General features: G+C 39.1%; 1 protein-coding gene across 7 annotated transcripts in view; it reads left to right on the plus strand.

The window, feature by feature from the left end:
• The window catches only part of LOC131675570 (fasciculation and elongation protein zeta-2), a 771588-nt gene that overhangs the window by 745168 nt on the left and 4294 nt on the right, over positions 1–22126 (plus strand). For all 7 annotated transcript variants that reach the window (XM_058932684.1, XM_058954818.1, XM_058954734.1 and 4 more), the window contains one exon: positions 5670–5735. In XM_058932684.1, the coding sequence (XP_058788667.1) occupies positions 5670–5735 (66 nt within the window). The remainder of the gene's footprint in view (positions 1–5669; positions 5736–22126) is intronic.

Genomic DNA, 22126 nt, shown 5'->3' on the forward strand with positions numbered 1-22126 from the left:
AGCCTTATTTTCGCCCCTATTTCAACTACAGAAACGTTTATTTAGCCCACCCGAGCGCCATCCTACGATCAGCCAGGTACTACAAATCCTTATACATCAGGTTGGCCTTCCATAAACGTCTATATTCCTTGGCTGAGGTATAAGAGCGCTCTCTGATCTTCCCGTTAGCCGCAATAGAAGGAGGCAGAAACGATCCATAAAGTGTCTCCTCCAAATGCAAGTTATTTGCAACAGAGGAGGAGTACATGACGCCAATACACAATTTGATGCTAGCGGAGACTTGTCCAACAAACAGAAAACAAGTATCATCAACAATGTTGTGAATCAACCAATTGGAGGATTTGATTTGCCATCGAATTACATTGTAAGGATAGGACAGATGACAAAATATTTATACTTAATGTTTGCTAAGCACTGACGTCACACATTCCTTGCCTTTGACAAGTTGGTTTGGCATGAAAATGGTAAGATAGAAATTTATGACGAAAAAGAAAAAAAAATAGACAAAAGGCAACAGAAAAGAACAATCGCAATCAGAACGAACGGCCTGAATAAAATAATTGTTTTTTTTAAATTAAATTTTATCAGTAAATACTTATTATATGTGCAAAAGTAAACATTTTTTTCTTTGGAGTTTTTTTTTCACAGTGCATATATTCGAAGATAATCAAACTTGAAAAAAGCGAATTTCTGAACAAAAATGAACGTAACTTTTTATTGGCTTGAGAAAAATGGATTCTGTTTCATTCATTTTGAAGACGAGACAAATGCATAGATTTCTATTCCACCTAATTTTTTAAAAATTCACTTACTCGTTCAAAAGTTAAAAGATGTTTTTTACGAGCGGTAAAAAATGAAAATAGTGATTCAATTTTTTTAATATAAAAAACGCGATTTTAATTTAAAGAAACCCAACGGAATAAAAGGTATTGCTTTATTTATAACGAGAATAATTGTGGCAGCACTTTAATATACAATATTAATTATTAATCATCAATTATTTGAAATATAATACACTATGTTACTTTCAGCGAGCAACAGGGTGAGAGGAAAGATAACAGAACGTTATAGGTTATTACGAAGAGGAGAGAGAGACAAAAAACTAGTCGCATCGCGTGTAAGAGCAACGAGCAATCGACCTTCAAGAAGATTATGTTGAAAAATAAAAAAAAATTACATACGCAAAACTTTTTTTCTTCTTTTTGTAAAGACTTATTAACCCCCCCCCCCCCCCTCGTATCATCCGGCAGGTAACCGCTTTGACGATACATCAACTTAGCGTAATTTACGATTGGCGAAACCACCCGAAGAGTGACCGCTTTGACGGATCGCTATTTTAAAACCTAGTACGCTGGCCGTGCAATCACCAGCAGATAGTCGGCGCATTAACGCTCTGCGTGTGGTAAAATTGGCCGTCGCTGGAGACAACGCCGAGCCGGCTTCTTCCCCGGGAGTGTTCTTGGCACAGGTGATGATGAAGGTCACTGGCAATTTTTTTTGTATGATTTTTCTCGTCTCTGTCCTAGAATAACTTAAAAGATTGGCTCCGTGCTCTCTAAGGTTGGCGTACTATACTGTCCGCACGCTTTACCGCAATCGACAGCTTTCTTCACTTTTTTCTTTTTCCCCACTTGACCTACTTATTAGGCGGCGTGCGACTACAGCGCTAATTGGTCGCGCGTCACGGGCCTGCCTAAATCTGCGTGGGGCACGCACGCCCCCCTCTCTCTCTCTTTCTTACAACACCTTCTAGTTTCGTCTACTTTTACGGCGTCGGGCCTGCTCGGCCTCACTCGGCGATCTACAAAGGCCACGCATTAGGCGCATTCTAAATGCGCCCAACGCTATTGTGCTTCGCCGAGAGAGGGGAAAAAGGGAAAAATACTGAGCGAGAGCAATCGCAACGCTCGCTCTCGTCACACACTCGTTCAATGTGCCATTCGAGAATTTCTCGGCAATGGTTTGGACAGCACTCAAGTGAACAGAAAGGTGCCGCCGATACATTTGTAAGTATCGGCGTTATCCTCTTTCTCTTTATTGGTTTGCTGCTTAACTCTTTCTCACGAACGCTTATACCTTATGTATTTTTCTGTTGTACGATCTTGTTATTCACTATATTTCCGAATTTTACCCGAACACTGTTTGTTATTTATGTTTCCCGGCTTGTGTCCTTTCCTTTTAGTACGCTAATACCGTCCGCTTTCTTTCTTTCACATCTTTCAGTCATGAGGCATAACTGCACAACGCTCTCCACGGACCCAGAAGCTAGACCGCTCTACTGAAGGCATAATTATGCTACTGAGTCAGAAGTCAATCGACCGACGTCGAGGCCTCTTTCATCGTTTAGCAAATCTTATCATTATCTTTCTGTTTCGATATCAATCTATTTATATCTTCTACTGGCGACAACCAAAGTAAGCGACGCTGACTCTGTTCCCATTATACAGGGGGGTAATCACTTTCCACATATAATACCTTATCTAAACGTAGAATTTCTCGCTCATTCCAAATCCGGGATCAAAATTATAGGTTCCTATTCAAAAAATAACTTTGACCTTCAAATAACCTTAAAAATAAATCTCAAGGTCAAATTCGATTTCTGAAAAAGGTGTCCCTCATTGTCCCAAACAATTTTTTTGTAGAATGCCAACCGTAGAAAATTTCGGGGTGGTTCCTTTAAAATGGGACTCCTGTTATATTTTTTAAAATGATCCTCCGTGAGTTTTTATACGTCCATTATAGACAGAACTAAGAAAACTTTGAATTTTATACTTTTATTATACTGTAACTGTATCTTTTGTACTTTATTTATAAACGATGTTAGTAGAGTCCTTGTTCTCAATGTTCTATAACTTCTTTAGTCTTACATAATGTCATTATAGCATTTGTTATCTAAGTTTTTCTTCGTTTTGTGTTATTTTTTTTATTTTTATTATTTTTGTTTATTTAATTTAGTTGTATGCAATATTTTATATCACTAATTAGCCTATTCATTGCTAGGTTTGGGTTGGTTATATTTGTTAGATTATCCTATTAAATTTTACTAGCTATGTTTTTTAATTTGTGATAGTTTATTTTATTTATTTTAGTTATTGCAGTCTTCTTTGTATTTCTTTTCATTCTCTTCAGTGACATTAGAAAAGGATAATGTTCATTGAAAGGCATATTTAAAAGATATGTTTTGTGATTTATATATTTTAATTTTATAAAGAAATTGTCAATGCAAGTTTCTTTATTAATTTTATCGTTTCATGATATAGTGATATTATTAAACCTAGATAATATTCATTTTCCAGTAACATTTGTAGAAATTCTTGGCTTAATATGTCGTAATTAAATTCTTCTGCTATTATGCTATTTTTGTTTTTCATATTTTGTTTTATAAAAGTTTTTATGTGAAATAAAATATTTGTTTTACATATAAAGTGTGATCTATATATATCTGAAAGTATTATTTCTTTTTTACTTATAAATGTAATTTTTGTGTTAATTATGTTCAGATTTTATATTTGAATTATTTCAGTACTTTCTTTTATATCTTTATTTATATATATTACAACACCATCTAACTTGTTATGTCTACTATTGTTATTATGTACTATTATATTGTTAATAATTGCTCCCCTGATATCGAACGTATTAAGAATAAAATCGTTGCTTGGTGATTTTGCATTTTTTCTCGATTGTTGTTTTGTTCGTTAATCAAATCTGAATATAGTATACAGTTGCATGCATAAGTATTATAACGAGCCGAGGCTCGTTATATCTCTCTCTCCCCTTAAATTAATCATAACCCGTTGATAATCCATGTACTCTTTTCCTTATGTATTTTCACCTTGCCGTAGCTGTGGACGCGGCACGAGGTAAGTCAGGGAGCACCGAGTAGAGAGAGAGAGAGAGATCCGCGAGTACGCGTGTAAGCGTGGACGCCCGAGTGTCGCGCGCGTAGCCTAATTGGCTGAGACGCGCCGCTGCCGAATAGCTAACGCGAGAGAGGGGGACCACGTCCGCGTGCGAGTCAGAGAATCGGCTGCCCGACTTGGCGATAGGAAGCAAGTTCAGCGATCGACGCAAAGAAGAAGTGCCTTGTGCTGCACAGCCCGGGTTTTTCTACTGATAAAGACGAAGCATGCGTGTGATCGTGGGTGCGTGCGTGAGTGTGTGTTTGCCGATCCTAGCCGGTCAGCCCGAGTGAGCTGCCTCGCGGCCGAACACCTGCGCGTGTTAAGTATAAGGCCGACGCCACTGCGATTTGTCATGTAAGTGCCCGTTCGATCTTAAGATTCTCTCTCTCTCGCTTGCTTCTCGCTTGCCTCTCTCACTGCGAATGCTATTTGTATGCTTCCCTTGTTAGCTTAATCTTAATAAATATTTATTCTGCTAATCACTGCGTCCTTCCTCACGGCACTTCCTCCCTCCCGTGTGGCGCGTACGCCGGCTTGCACCGTCCGCTGCTACCTGACCTACGACGCTCTCCGCGGGCCGAAGGCTAGAGCGCCTTCGAGGGGCATGTCTGAGCCGCTGGGCTGAATCCCGCGTGTTCCCCGCACGAGTTACCCGCAGGCCGAGTAGCCACACAGCATCACCCTTAACGGGGTAGCAGAAACCCCGTTACAGTATATGACTAGCTTATACTAAATTTACACAAAATTCAAAGTTTCGTAGCTTCATTTATAATGGTGGTGGAAAAATATGTGGAGATCAGTTCAAAAGGTAAAGTAATATCTTGCATATCTCTTCAAGTTTAGAACAAGGACAAAAAACTGAACATTGCATTTTTGCAGTAAAAAAATAAATCTTATAAAAATACATAACAAATATTATTCTACTGTAAATCATTGAAAATAATAAATTAATTACTCGACAAATTTTGTTCTTATCGATTAACCTTGGCCTTACACTGACTTTTCACATTACAATGTTCACTGTTGAATACTAAATAATATAATTTATATTGTAACCTAACATTATATATCTATAAATATTAACGTTAGGCGATGGTCATTGAACCCGCTAGCACACACGAACACACGGAAAGGTGATCCTCTCGCACGTGTGTGTAGCCGAAAGCGTGGCGAGTAGGGAGAGAGAAAGCAAGTGAGAGAATTTAGATGCGATGTCAGGACTAGTAGTATACTTTAACCTTCACACGTAAACACTTCATCCGTCGTGATCCCAAACCGTGTACTCGTTACACATAATCGAGTACTTTCGAAATCGAGACGAGAAAAGTACAGTCGAAAGCTTTGCAGCCATCGACACCAAATTCTGGAGCAGCGCACGCAGCTGCTCCAAGGGCAGTTACGTAGTCTCCAAGGATATCATCTTCCAGTTGCCTGGCCAGTAACTGGAAGTGAGCAAGGTAGCGTCCGATTGTGAACTTGTGCTTCATGTATAACCGCAAGTGAACCGTCTTTTAGAACTGCGTGCGTATCTTCTTGCTCTTTCTCTCATGCTAGTTTAATTCTCGGGTTGGCCCGACCATAAATCTCTTCATTTAAGTGTACGTCGCCCGAGGAGCGAAATTTTTACACGAATGTTGAAATGTGTATGTGTGTATGTAATACTAAAAACTATAAACTTATTACAATACTATAAACTTTGTTTCCAAATATTTTGATAAAATGTGACTGTACAATTAATTTTTAACTATATTTTTTATATTACAGTTTTGAAAGCGATTAATGAAGACAGTCCAGCAGTACCAGCCTTATTAACAGACTACATACTAAAAGGTATGATTCATATATTACTTAAAATCAGAAATAGGTGTGTATATATTTTAAATAATCTTATACGACATTTATTTAACTTCTAATGCTGTACATTACAAGACTTAACAGGAGAATGTTATGCTATTTAAAACACCTCAGGAAAGCCATCCCTGTCCCTTGTCACCCCAGTCACCCACTAACCAATCATTTATGCCCTATTTCCGCCCTAAGAGAAACACTTTTCTATTTTCAAATTCATCTACCCACGCCCGAGAAAACGAAGCAAGAAGTCAAAGAGCGCGATCCAATGTCTGACGAAAGAAAAGAAGCTTATGCCGAAGAGAAATGGAGCGCACACACAAAGAAACTTCCGATAACGTGTTGCCGGCCTGAGAAAAAGCATGCAAAAAACACGGAAAAACGCATTAAAAATGCACGTCAATTAAATTACGGACGTCTTACTCACTCGTGCACCGTCACAAACACTCCGAGGAAACTAACACACTTGATGCTACCAGGAAATCGAAAATGAGGCAGCAACCGGAAATCAGCTGTGCCAGACTGCTGCACACCATCTACAGCATTCTGAGCGCCACACATTCGCTGCTACTAACTACTATGGCTAAATACTAGGGCTGACGAACACATACACGAAACACCCGACCAGGAACGCTCCAGAAACTGGTAACGAGACACGACATGTACACGCGTGAGCGGTGGTGGTTATTTTGAGTTACCGATACAGACTGAGCGGGAACGAACGAGACTGACTAAAAAAGAGCGAGCGAGACCGACTAAACATCCCATACATTTAGACCGCAGAATCCGATCCATTAGCCCGTGCTGTAAGATTCCCTTTCAGATGACATAAAATGTACAACATTTTTGTACATAAACAACTTTTTTTACAACCAATAGGCTATTTTACATACTGATTGAAGGAGCAGTTATAGATTCGCCTATCTCTCCTCTATTTACAGATATCGTTATGAATGATCTTGAGAGTGATTATCTTGCCCGACTTAGACACGAATACAATTATTATTATACCCAATAATTATTATAGACACTTGGATAACACTTTTTTTATTGTAAAAAGTAATAAAATTAAGAATGTTTTGAAAGTTTTCAATGCTGATGACAACATTTTGCAGTTTAATTCAGAAATTAAAACAAATGATATATTAAATTTCCTAGATATAACGATTATGAAATTAATAAAAAAAATTTACATAAGAAGAAATACGAGTAGCATCGAATACTATCATCTACTTTCAGTTGAATCGTCCTACCAATTTGAGGAAAAACATTGTATATAATTTGTTAGTCGAGCCTTTTTATTATCTGAAAAACATTTTCGTCGTAAAAAAGAGAACAGATATCGTAAAAATATTACAAAATATTGGTTACCCTATTAACTTTATAGAACGATGAACGAATCAATGTATTAATAAACTGCAGTATATAAAACAGAACACAGAGATTAATAATATCAATGACAATAATGCACAAAGAATAGCAAATACCATTTGTATTCCATATAACCAGTTTTCACATTATTATGTTATAACGAGTGTAAATGATATTCGTTATGTCTCTCTCTCCCATATTCTAATTTATTAATATAAGCCAAATGTCATTTTAATTTCAGTAGGTTGTTAAGAATAAAGATTAAAGTTGAAAACAGGAGCACAGACTATTAAATAAGGCTCGTACATCAAAGAGAGGGGAAGATTTAGGAGGGTATGGAAGAGTAAAGAGATGGACAGGCAAGAGGAAAGAAGGAAAGAAGATCAAAAGAAAAAGATATAGGCCACGTACATATAAAACACACATACATAACACAGGCTAGATTAAACCAGAAAAAGGAGAATGTATTGTAAAACTAAAGAACTGTAATAAATATGATTAAAATAAAGATATATGTCTCTTATATGTTTGAGCGCTGCGATTACGTATATGTGGGCTAATAGTTTTGCGGCCTCATATTGGTTGCAATGGTCGGTCACGTTTCGGTAGGTTAAAGGGGAAAGTTTGTAAAGTGATTAACACTTTTTAAAATTACACTAGTACACTAGGTTAAAAAATTAATTGCAGGCTGTCGGTAACCCTTTTTGCGCGAGCTGCGCATTTTGCGTCATGTGTACTGTAGCAGAGTGACGTACCGGGCGCAATTCTGTCACCAATCTTCATCGTAAACCTCCAAACCCTTTGATCAGTGACTCTGACCCTATCGACGCACAAGTGGCTTTAAATTTATCTCCTCTCCTTTTTCATCTCCTACGCTTGAATATTCTCTATCTTCCATCTCTCTAGTTACGGATTTTTAATCTAGAAGGTCCGTTATAGTCCTTTTAACACTAGATAACACCTGGTTTGTTGACTAGTTAAATGCATCTGAATTATCTTTATCATTTATGTTAGAGTATAGAAGGTTGAGTTCTATATTTTATGTTAATTTTTCGGATATTGATAACTTTGGTCTTTGACATGGTCTCATTATCAGCCTGAATTGGTTCTGCAGTTGAACTTTCATCTCTCCTCTTCTTCACATTTGATTTATAGCTAGTAGCCATTTCTAAAAGTCTTACTACATTTTAAAGAAGCGTGTTTATAAGTTTTTACTCATTTATTATTTCTTCCAGTCTTTTGTTATTTGCAGACGTTTATTCCCATACTCTCCTTGTTATAAAATTGAGCGATACAGGCTGAGATATGATGCAGCTGTAGCTTGACTTTTGGTCTTTGATGCATCTTTCTACATATAGTAATCTAAAACAGACAGAAAATAATAACTTTTTTTGAACATGACTAAAAATAAGTCAGATATTTAATGTTACTAAGCAATTTGTAATTCACTAAAGAACAATTTTGTTGTTGCGAATGTAACTACGTACTTGGCTGTACCACAAGACCAATTACCTAGTACTCAATTTTATATTGTTGTATTCGTCTTAAAAAAATAAGTTAAATAATTCATAGATCGTTTATGAAGGAACTATGAAATTTTAACAACATTAAAAATGGATTCTCTATCGGACTTTCTAGAGATGAGGCTTGTTTTCTGTTCTGTGCCATCGAGTGTTTTATTAATAGTATTATATGCTTAACGTTACGTAACGTTGCAATAACCCTTCTTGGCAATAGGAGAGGTTTATCATCACAAACATAAATCCACACAATGTCCTCTAACAAAGATAATTCAACTAAAGCTCTATACTCTCAAGCAGTGCAATTCTTAAGAAGAAACAAGCTGTCGTCACTGATGCAGTGGAAGTCTTATAAATTAAAAACTAAGTTTTAGCAGTGGGAAAATTCATTGGCTCTCAAAATATGAAATTTGCCCCAAGAATTTTTTTATGTAAAATTTGTCTACGTATACCTCAAAACGTAAGTGCTAGCTGACAAAATTACAGCTTGAGACTCAAACGTAAACATTGACTCTTACACTCTTCCACTTACAAGAAAAGCCTGGGGGGTTGGGATCCAATCTTACTGATTTTAATAATTATTTGATAAATTACAGTACTCAACAAAATAAGAGACACGTGTTTTTCTTTTTTTACCAACGTTCACATTTAAGGGTAGAAAGACATCCCGAAATCTTATCTCCACAATCATTGTTTTCTTATTGTATCTCAACATCTAATAAATATTTTTTAATTAAGCCGAGTGAAGAATATTTGCTGTATGAAATCTAAGTTATTAGGCATATTTATGACCCAGGGGGCAGGTGTGCACGTACACCGGCGTGGAGCCGTTTAGCACATCGATACTTGACCACAATTTTTCACGATAGTGTGTTTGTGTGTCTGCACGTGTGTGAACAGTGAGTAGAAGGAGCGCCACCGTGAAGTAATTCCTAAGTAGGTGTTATGGATCGCTTTTGTAGCGATCGGGCCTCTATCTGTATGCGCATATTTACGATCCGGGGGTCAATCAAAAGAACAGACACCAAACGAGGGAAAGAGGGAACGAACTACGAAAGGAAAATGACTAGAGAGATCAATGGACCACATTCTTCGGGATCCGAAAGGGCTACGAATGCGATGAGAATTTTTGGTGCCATCAACAAACGCGCTAGTACCCCAGGCGGGGCGAGCTACAGGTAATGCATACACCACATCTTCGGATCTGCTTGCTCCGTCTTTGCAGGCGCCTGCAACCAACACGCACCGGCAGCACTCGGTTGACACCGCACAACAAGCTGTCAAACAAAGCAACGGAGATGATCAGGTAAAATGTTACCAATATGGTGGAATTGGGCACCTAACGGTTGAATGCTCTAGCCACCCGCAGACCGCAAACAACGCCAATGCGTGCTTCCTATGTCAACATCTGGGACTCTACGCCAATGACTACCTATAGTTTAGCGATAATGTGCAGTGTCAAAATTATTATATGCCAAATTGTACTTCTCGCACGTGTTTGAACTGCGAGCCGATTCGCGTGGCAGCGAAAAACAGTGCTACGAGGGCAAAACACCCGATAATCTCCACATAATGACGGCAAGGGTAAGCGCTACGGCAGAGAAAAATCCCGGAAATGATATCAGGACTATGTTGTCGCCACCTAAGAACGAGGGCAACGATTGGGGATGGTGCGTTCATGAAGGAAAATTTGCACTGCAGAGGAGGATGGACGGAGGGTTGGCTCTGGGTGAGATCGAAGGAGGAGAACTTGCAGGAGTGAGCTTGTGGTAAGACGAACATGACTCAGAAGGGGCGTCAAGTGGTGGTACCGGCATCGGGTTGGAGAACACGCGTGACTAAGGGTGACCAGAGAAGCTCCAGGTGAGGGACGAGCTGATTGTGAGAAGTCATGAAGATGCGTCCGACCAAGGAGATACAGTGGATCGAAAATGGAAAGAATTACTGTGGAGTATAATTCACCCAGGTCTTAAAGGAATATGGAATCGAGTACGTCCTTTACCCGTTGTACCATCAACAGGCGGACTTTTATGAATGTACGATCAAACCTTAAAAACGATGATAGCGATCTTTGTAGATCATGATTATCGTGACTGGGATAAGCACCATGATCTCTGCTATGCCATTAATACCGTTATTCAGTTGAGTACAAAGGCAAAGTTATCCCTCGCATTCCTGAACTTTAGTCGTAAGCCACAACACGTAAAGAGCTTGCGCCGTGAAGTTGAGAAGCGAGGCACTATGCTCCGGCTCTTGCCTGAGTATGGAAAGATCGGGTGCAGCGGCTTAACGATTTGTGCGATCTGCTGGTTCGTCACATCAAGTAGACGCAGAAGACGTAGAAGCGCCACTATGACAAGGGTCGACGTCACTTTCAGTTCCAAAAGGGAGACCTCACGTGGCGTCAGTCGCATTCGTTGTCAAACGCTGTGGCCTATAGAAATGAGAAACTTGATTCTATGTACGAGATGTGTTCAGAAAGTAAGGTGACTTTCCATATTTCACGAGCAACGTACTTTCGATCATCGATTTTTTTGTTTTGTTATGTTGGTACACTCTTCCCGAATATCTGTACAAAGTTTCAAGTGTATAGCATTTTTTGTTTGGTTGTGAGAGGCGTAAAGGTTATAAGTGTTTTGCGTGCTCGGCGATTTCTTGCTATCGAAAAATATAGATCAAAGGATTTGCATCAAATTTTGTGTAAAAAATAAAATAAAGTGCTCCGAAACACTTGAAATATTGACGGTGGCATACGGTGAAACTGTTCTGAGTAAAAAAAATGTTTACAAATGGTACAAACTCTTCCAAGATGGCCGGGAAGATGCCAATGACGAGCCTCGCTCTGGACGCCCAAGCACGGCAACAACTAATGAAAACGTTCAAGCAGTGAAGAAAATTGTTCTGAAAAATCGTCGAATCACTATCAGAGAAGTTACTGAGGATGTTGGTATATCGCTTGGCTCGTGCCATGAAATTTTTTCTAACGTTTTAGGCATGAGACATGTGTCAGCGAAGTTTGTTCCGAAATTGCTAAATTTTGACCAAAAGAATCGTCGCATGAGCATCGCTCAAGAACTGTTGAATGACGTCAACGACGACCAAGATTTACTCAAAAGGGTCATAACTGGTGACGAATCATGGGTATATGGTTATGATATAGAAACCAAAGTCCAATCGTCCAAATGGAAGAGCCCAGATGAGCCAAGACCGAAAAAAGCACGCCAAGTTCGATCAAATGACAAAATTTTGCTCACTGTTTTCTTCGATTACCATGGCGTGGTGCATCAGGAGTACTTACCATATGGATGTTGCATCACGATAATGCCCCTGCTCACTCATCTTTGCTTGTGAGAGATTTTTTGGCCAAAAATAACACCACAATCATGCCTCAGCCACCATATTCACAGGATTTGGCCCCATGTGACTTTTTCTTGTTCCCAAAACTAAAGAGACCTATGAAAGGACGGAGATTTGCAACGATTGAAGAGATAAAGACTGCATCGCTGGAAGAGCTCAAGGTTATACCGAAAAGTGCTTATGAGAAGTGCTTTGAGGATTGGAAAAACCGTTGGCATAAGTGTATTGTATCTGAGGGGGATTACTTTGAAGGGAACAACATAAATATTGATAAATAAAGAAATATTTTTTCTTAAAAATACAAAGTCACCTTACTTTTTGAACACACCTCGTACATCAGACCATATAAGATTTTTGATATGATCTCTCCGGAAATTTACATTTTAACGACCGATAGTAAGAAACTAGTTGCGTGTAGCTACAAAAAGGAATTTAAACGATATGTATCTCAGCGTAATGAACATAACCCGTGTGACCGCGGACCGCGTTAGTAGATTAATGTCGTGGTTGGTTCGTGATCATGATATCTGGCTGATGGTGCTGGTTGGACATTTAGAATGAGTGTGATGTAGTTAGTATGGCTTATTTAATTTACATAGGGATAGATAGAGCAGCGACATCGTAACTCAAGTCTAACCACTATGTTTGGAGGGCAAACCTGTTCATTCATGGAAACAAAATTGGATCAGTGATTGTTGAGAGTTTATTGACACAGGATACTCTTGGAGCAAGCTAGAATGTCGCTTAAAGAGAAGATTGCTCGGTTGAGACCGCTATTAGAAAGGTCTTCGGAGCAGTACCGGAAATGAAGGGTCGTATAGAGAATCTGTTCAACTCCGAAGCACTAGCTGGGTACAGAGAGGCAGACTCTGAAAAGGGTTCTAGTCCAGAAGCTATCAATATCAAAACGAGATAGTATACGGACAGAGCATTCCTCTCACATGTGTTTCACCCCCGTGACTGAAAAGCCCACTGTTAAGTCAGTGGTCGTGCTCTCAACTCAGAACACGGGCACTCAGGGAAAGTATCCGCCCGCTGGCTATTCGGCAAAGGAGGATGCCCCGCAGACGTCCTGCCAGAAACAAAAAGAAAAGGCCCGACGACTGACCGAATTTTAGCGGAATGTGGAGTTCCAGCTCGCCAAGGAGACGGCTAGCGAACGAGGAGACTCAAGCGCTATGAAGAGCCTTCCGTAATCCGGATAGAATGCCGGCCAAGTCATCAACGACAATGACTACTGTCGTTGTGGATGATTCAATCATAAAAAAACCAACAATGTCAATAGTGGTGGCAACTCTCTTGATGGGTCCAGGTTCCGCCACTGAAGGAGAAGTCATAGGAAGGGCGATGACTCAAAGTGAGTATTCCGTTCCTCCCTCAGCTCCCGTACGGGTGGTTTGCACCATGAAGGTTGGTGCAGGTATGTACCAGCTTCCCAGCCCAATGCACATCCCGTTAGTTTTGACCTCTAAGAGGGTTCGAAGCGAGGATCGAATCACTTACAGGATGTATAAGGATTTTCTCGCTCCCATGGTGGTACCAAGCGGTCTCGCCAGAAGAAGAGACAACAGGTTGCGGCAACTGCACTTATCGACACCGAGGTAGCCTACCACGAGGTTACCGTATCCATATCGCCCGCTGGTTTGCCGCTTGCGTCGACGTCGCAGCCTGCCATGGGGATGATCGGATCTCCGCAAGACTATGGGACCTTGCGTGTGTCATCCTTGCGGAACTCCCGCCTACGGACCGCCAGCATCTTTGCCAGGAGGTAAGGTCTATGGAGCTTTATCGCGTCTTAAAGATCAAGCCCCGAGTGAGACCGCGTCTATTTAATAGGTTTCCTCCAATGTTGGTGTGACAGAGGATGCGGACAGAGTCGCTCGACATCCAGTCTATTGATTTTATTTAGTTTCTTTTGACTTTTTTATTTATTTTAATTATAGTCTGGTCGGCGATGGTGTTCGGGCGGTAAAGAAAAGGTCAAGCTCCGCTCTTATTGTTCAAAAATCGGAATTGCAGAGTGGAAGGATGTGATGGGCAAAATCGTTTAGTGGCGGTATTCCTGCCGCCTCTGGCCTCTTGCTGTCTGCGCGCACTAACTTAGACCGGATGTAGCGTTAATTTACCACAAATATACATTAGTATTTTAATTTTTGTAAATTGTAATAGATTAATTAAAAGTTAAATATTGATAATTTTGTCATGTTATCGTTATTTTCGAAAATGTAACTATAACAATGATTTTTTCCATCATAGTTAAAGAAAAAAATGTTGTTTCGAATCACGAATTTTATAAAAAACAATAATAATGATGAAATCCTGCTGTGCTAGAGAAATTTCGAAAAAATATTCACAATCAACTACTCGGAAAAAATTCAATGTTACGTCTTACGACGTCTTTTAACTGTCATTATAAAGTTCCGAAACTTAAGCTCTTAAAGAAACTCAAATTCTGTACACGTCAGCAAAAGGTCATTGCACTTTCTTCATGAACTCTCGTCAAAAAGAGATATGTGGCAAGTTAATATTTTACTGCAAATTGCGATGTAGCAAATGAGACCTACGTAAAAGTTCAAATTTCAAAAAATTAACGAAATCCAGGAGTTATAAGAACCTCACAAGTGGCGTAGTGGGCAGTTCGTAAAAGTTCAAGTCAAGGACTGTATCTCAGATCTCCGTATTACCCATACTTAAATTTGATGTATTTATATACATATTTCGTAACTACAGCTGTAAACGTGCCTAAATATTTTGTTAAATGCTCAATAAACATTACTTAGTCAGAAAACCACTAAACAAGTCTATTTCTGTAATTTTCAATCTGATCCATGAGACATCTCAACGATAAGATCCCAAGTATTGTAATACTAATTCATTTATCTCTCTGCTTCCTCTTTGCCCGTATTTCTACACCATAACTAAAATACATCTGTGAAATATCCACTTATCCACTAGATTTCATATTGGTACATCTTAAATCCAAGACGTAACTATTGGTTCCGATATCTAACTATCTAAAACAAATTTTTGAACAAATTATTCGAATCAAAATTAAATGACGTTCGCAGTACAAAGTAATAAAAATAAATGAGCATAAACCGAAGAACCGTACCTTCTGAAATAAAACAAGAATAAACCGAAAATTCGTAGCTTTAATTTCTTTTCATTATATATGAAATATAGATCAAAAAATTTATAATACATGAAATATAATATCTGCAATTAATGCAGCAATTTCGATAAACTAGAAGATTATAGTATCACCTACATCCCAGTCAGTGACTTACGAAATTTCACACTAACCAGGAGCGATAACATTCCCAAGCAACAGCTGTATAGACAATCAATCCACAAAACCGACAATGCCAGCAGGAAAAGACACAACGCTGTACTCCTAATAATACAATAACTAGGTCACCAGATATATAAGATTAACATTTACAGAAAAACTTTTATTCATTTGAGAAATGTTTAAGTGAGCAATAACGGAAAACCAGACAACAAAGCAACAAATAGAAGGAGTTGAAAACATATATTTTTTGGCATAATTTTATAATAAGAAAGTTTAAACCGACAAAAAAAATTGAAAAAAATGTTTAAACATCTATAATAACAAAATTTAGTTGACGTCTTTCCGTGTTTTAATAAATATTACCACTAAGGGGGTAAAACACCCCTAACACAAAATAACTATAAATATGTAATTCAATACATAATATTTCGTAGAAAGTTTGTGTATAGAGGTTTTTGAGGTCGCTGATTACAAATTTTTTATCAGATTTTAAAAATTTTAAATGGCGGAACGAATATGGCGGACGGAAATATCGAAAAAAAAATTTTATACGAGGGTCGTTTGAAAAGTTCGTGCAAAAATAAAAACTGCTTGATTTTTTTTAATAAATCTTTTTTATTTTTCAACATAGTCTTCTTTTAGGCTTATACACTTCATCCAAAACTGTTCTAGGTTGTTAATCCCTTCCAAATAATAGGATTTGTCCAAGTCTGTAAAATAGGCTTTCGTTTCTGCTCGTTTGAATAAAATCTTTTCCCCGCCAGCCATTTTTTCATATTAGGGAAGAAAGAAATAGTAGTCTGACGGAGCTAAGTCTGAAGAATAGGGGGGATGTGAAACGAGTTGGAACCCTATCTCCATCAGTTTTGTTCCACAACTCCTGAGGCGTGAGCTGGCGCATTGTCGTGGTCGAAGAGGACTTTTTTGTGGGCCAATCGTGGACGTTTCTCTAGCAACTCGGTTTTCAAACGATCCAATAACGATGAATAATATTCGCCTGTAATGGTTTTACCCTTTACCAGATAGTCGATGAAGATTATTCCTTGCGAATCCCAAAATCCCAGTCGTCATAACCTTCCCGGCCGAAGGAATTGTCTTCGCCTTTTTCGGAGCAGATTCCCCCTTGTTAACCCATTGTTTAGACTGTTCTTTGGTCTCAGGAGTGTAGTGATATATCCATGTTTCATCTACAGTGATGAAAAAATGCTTAAAGTCTTGCGGATTTTGCTGAAACAGCTGCAAACCATTCTTGTAACACTTCACACGATCTCATTTTTGGTCAATTGTGAGCAATCGCGGCATCCATCTAGCGGATAGCTTTTTCATGTCCAAATGTTGGAGAAAAATATTATGTACTCGTTCGCTCGAGATGCCTACAGTACTAGCAATCTCACGCACCTTCACTCTTCTGTTAGCCATCACCATATCATGGATTTTATCAATGATTTCTGAAATGGTAACCTCAACAGGGCGTCTAGAACGTTCAGCGTGTTTTGTGCTCATATGGCCACTCTGAAAATTTTGAAACCACTTATAAACCATTCTAATCGAAGGTGCATAATCACCATAATGTTTGATATCAAGCTTCATATTAATATCATAATGATTATCAAGCTTCTGTTTAATCTCCTGAGGCATTTTACCTTTGAAAAAGTAATGTTTAATCAATAGACGAAATTCTTTTTCGTCCATTTTTTTACAACCACTCGATTTCTTTGATTGAAACGAATGTAAAACGCAAAGCAATTGGCCGATCTGGCTGAAACTTAGTGTGTGCTCTTCCAAGATATGCCACTATCTGAAAATAACCTTGATACGCACTAGGAGCGCCATCTCTCTGACTTTGCACGGACTTTTCAAACGATCCTCGTATAATAAAAAAAGTTTCAAACGAGTAAAAAAATTGGAAATAATTTGTAAACATCTATAAAAAAAGATTTAAACGACTAAAAAAATTGGAAATAATTTGTAAACATCTATAAAAAAAGATTTAAACGACTAAAAAAATTGGAAATAATTTGTAAACATCTATAATAAACAAATTAAGTTTTTTAGTTTTTTCATAGATACTACCCCTAAGGGGGGTAAACCACCCCTAACACAAAATAACTATAAGTATACTTCAATCAATAATATTTTGTAGAACGTTTGTAAATAGGGGTTTCCGAGATCGCTCTTTACAAATCTGATATTAGATTTTGAAAATTTAAAATGGCGGAACCAATGTGGTGGACGAAAATGTCGAAAAAAATTTTAACTTTCATAAAAACTTGTTTACAAATGTGTGATCTTTGTAACCTGTACATGTGAACTAAAGAGTCTTAAACCCTAAACCCCTAAACAACAAATAGGCTAGATGCCTGTGCTTTTATATTTATAGGTGTTGCAACTATCAGTATCCGATAGACTCGAGCTAGTGTCGCTTCCACTGATATTTTCTACCTGTCTCACCTGCTTTTGTTTAGGTCGCCTTATGCTCATCACGCTTTTCTCGCTAATAACACAGGACCACAAATGGGAACCGGAAAAAGTCCTTCGGCAAAATTGATACCCTATATGTATTTCGACGCGCTGATTCCAAATCCGAGGTCCACATAACCCCAGCACGTTGTGTTCAAGGACATTTGAAGGTCAAACGCATTTACTACGGGAAAACATAAAATCTGACCACGGATTCGGAAAGAGCGGGAAATTTTACGTCCAAATATGTATTTTCTATTTTTTCCAACATGACCCTCCAAGATCATCTGAGGGTCAAATGACTCACCGATAGATCAAATTCGTATTTCCCACATACATCATCACAACTAAAGACATGCGTACAAATGAGTCAGGTATCTTTAGGTTTCTCGATGCGCTGAATCCAAATCCGAGGTCCACATAACCCCAGCAGATGCTAATAGTTCCGAAAGTTCTTTTGAAAGTCCCGTGTCTCGAACTAAATCACTCAGCTCTTCTTGATTAAACCCATTAAATGTCTGGTCTTGCTCATCATCTTCTGTATCTTCCATTTTATCAGTGCAACCTCTTCTACTTGAACCCTCTCCCATTAATTCTTCTGTTTGCATTTCTAAAATCTCAGGTTCTTCAGCATCCAAGGTGGCGAGAACAGGAAGAGTTACAGACGTAACGAATGGATTACGTAATTGGGATACATTTTTACGATTATATCCACGTGTATCAGTCAAACAGAAGTAACAGTCTGTATTATGATCTGTCGGATTACGCCAAATCATTGGCGAGATGTATTGCGATATTTTCTGGTGCAGTTGTATCTTACATTTTAAACTTATAGTTTTTGGAGTCCAACAGTTGTTTATTTGTTTAGTGATTAAAGGGAAAACTATTTTATAATTTTCTAGCAGTTTATCAGTGAAAGATTCTCTTTGAGTTTTAAAACAAAATTTACCACAAACAACACAAAAGTTGTCAATACGCTCTTTGCATGGTGCCAATTCTATTCTTGTAGCAGTAGATCCTTTACAAGCCAAGTTATCCACCAGTGTAGAACTGGAACTGCGGTCGCATGATAACGACGATTGCGGGCCCGCTTGCTCACCCCGACCAACCGCCGATACTGGGCATCCGAAACCCTGCATCGTACTCTTTCGTGTGCCGACCATGACGGCATAATGCCTTCACCCCAGGGCTTTGCCGGAAAACAAAAAAGACAAAAAAAGCCGTTACCCGCCGCCACCACGAGGAGGTGCCCTGGTTTTCGGCACACGAATACAATGTCCTCGCCACCTTGGATGCTAAAGAACCTGAGATTTCGATCAGTAGAAATGTGTCCGATGTAGGTGCTGAGAATATAGAAATGCAAACAGAAGAATCAACGAGAGAGGGGCCAAGTAGAAGAGGTTGCACTGATGGAATGGAAGATATAGAAGATGATGAGCAAGACCAGACATTTCATGGGTTTAATCATTCTTAGTTCGAGACACGGGACTTTCAAAAGAACTTTCGGAACTATTAGCATCTAGATTGAAAGAAAAAAATTGTCTGGCTCCTGGTACTTCCATCACATTTTACCGAAATCGTGATCAACAATTTAGAAAATTTTTTTCGAAAGAATGCGATTCAGTTTATTGCAACGACGTTGCAGGACTGATAAATGAATTTGGAAACGTAGAGTATGAAGCTATTGATTGGCGTCTGTTTATTGATTCTTCTACGAGAAGCTTGAAAGCAGTTTTACTCCATAACGGTAACATATACGCCCCTATACCAATTGGTCATTCCATTGTCTTGAAAGAGGAATATAGTAATCTCGATTTACTGCTACAGAAATTGCATTATGATACTCACGGGTGGCAGTTGGTTGGAGATTTGAAAATAACAACAATTTTGTTGGGTCAACAAAGTGACTTCACGAAATATCCATGTTTCATTTGTGAATGCGATAGCCGTGCCCGAGATCAACACTATGTGAGAAAAGAATGGCCACTTCGACAAAATTTGACCCCAGGTAATAAAAATGTTTTACACGAAAGTCTTATACCTGCAAATAAAGTCATCCTCCCACCCTTGCATATTAAGCTTGGTTTGGTCAAACAGTTCATTAAAGCAATGAAAAATTCACAAGACGAAAGCAACGCTTTTATGTATCTCTTCGAGAAATTTCCAAAACTTTCGGAAGCAAAGATCAACGAAGGAGTCTTTGATGGTCCACAAATAAGAGAACTATTACGAGATGAAGAATTTGAAAGAAGAATGACGATAAAGGAACGCAACGCGTGGCAAAGCTTTAGAGAAGTTCAGCGTAAATTTTTAGGAAATAATAAAGACGACGATTACGAAGATATAGTAAATGAGATGTTGGGTAATTACAAAATAATGGGTTGCTTGATGAATTTGAAAATTCATTTTCTTCATTCTCATCTTGATTACTTTCCTGAAAATTTAGGAGACTTTAGCGAGGAGCAAGGAGAGAGATTCCACCAAGACTTCAAAGACATCGAAAGAAGATATCAAGGCTATTGGGATGTGAACATGATGTCAGACTATTGTTGGTCTCTTAAAAGAGACACTACTACTCCACACAAAAGAAAAGCGCTCCGCAGATCGTTTGCTAATAAAAGAACGCGTCATTCGTAAATCTTTTTGATCGACATCACTATCTGAAATCAAGTCTATATATCAAGCTAGGTGAATTTTAATTGCTGGAATCGATTGGCAATATCCGCGCGAGAAAACCATAAAGAGAGCTAACACAACCATGAACTAAGTTCTCACCGTAACTCATATTTGAATTTGAGACCGAGGATCCTCAGATTTTGATTTAGCGCGTCGAAATACCTAAAGATACGTGACCAAATTATAGTTAAAAATCTGTAGTGTAATGATGTATATGGAATACATGAATTTTATCGATCGGTGAGTCATTTGACCCTCAGATGACCTTGGAGGGTCATGTTGGAAAAAATAGAAAATACATATTTGGACGTAAAATTTCCCGCTCTTTCCGAATCCGTGGTCAGATTTTATGTTTTTCCGTAGTAAATGCGTTTGACCTTCAAATGTCCTTGAACACGACGTGCTGGGGTTATGTGGACCTCGGATTTGGATTCAGCGCATCGAGAAACCTAAAGATACCTGACTCATTTGTACGCATGTCTTTAGTTGTGATGATGTATGTGGGAAATACGAATTTGATCTATCGGTGAGTCATTTGACCCTCAGATGATCTTGGAGGGTCATGTTGGAAAAAATAGAAAATACATATTTGGACGTAAAATTTCCCGCTCTTTCCGAATCCGTGGTCAGATTTTATGTTTTCCCGTAGTAAATGCGTTTGACCTTCAAATGTCCTTGAACACGACGTGCTGGGGTTATGTGGACCTCGGATTTGGATTCAGCGCATCGAGAAACCTAAAGATACCTGACTCATTTGTACGCATGTCTTTAGTTGTGATGATGTATGTGGGAAATACGAATTTGATCTATCGGTGAGTCATTTGACCCTCAGATGACCTTGGAGGGTCATGTTGGAAAAAATAGAAAATACATATTTGGACGTAAAATTTCCCGATCTTTCCGAATCCGTGGTCAGATTTTATGTTTTCCCGTAGTAAATGCGTTTGACCTTCAAATGTCCTTGAACACGACGTGCTGGGGTTATGTGGACCTCGGATTTGGAATCAGCGCGTCGAAATACATATAGGGTATCAATTTTGCCGAAGGACTTTTTCCGGTTCCCATTTGTGGTCCTGTGTAATCGAACCTTCACCTAATGGAGCTGGTATTTCCACTTCCTCTCTAGTAGCTACCCTTACCTCGCGCTCCCAGTCTTCAACCCATGAACTTACTCTAGGCGCGTGATATTTCGTGCTCGCCGATCTACTTGAATTGGCATAGAGGAATGTACTACCTGCTCTATTGTTTGGTGCGTTCGCGTGGGCCGATGACTCAGTCGCAACCGCTGGCGCGGTTAGCGTCTCGCGGTCGCCGAGCGGCTTGGCTTGAGGCGGCAATGAAGCCTGCTGTTCGGCCTGAGCCGCTCTACTGTGCATCGCCTCTCTTTCAACTTTAAATACTGTATTCGCGCCGTCTGTAACACCTTGCCGTACTTCTCGTCTATATATCCAACGCGGTACTGCTGTGAGGGCTCCCCAAATCTGGCTTATCGCGCTAGTGCTACGCTCGCCTTGGTTTTGCGCGACTTGTTCGCGTGCGCGTTCGTTCCTGTTGTCCGACGGCGAGCGAGCCGCCATCGGTAACACGTCGTTATTACCGAGCGCGACTGCATTTTCGCCCGGCGGTCGAGTTTGTTCACAAGAAGCGGCAACACTTGCTTTAGCCTGTGTCTCCTGCTCTTGTTCACATGATAATTC

Source organism: Phymastichus coffea, unplaced genomic scaffold (assembly GCF_024137745.1).
Source record: "Phymastichus coffea isolate CEN01 unplaced genomic scaffold, Cenicafe_Pcof_1.1 PCOF00001, whole genome shotgun sequence".
In the NCBI taxonomy this organism is placed as follows: Eukaryota; Metazoa; Arthropoda; class Insecta; order Hymenoptera; family Eulophidae; genus Phymastichus; species Phymastichus coffea.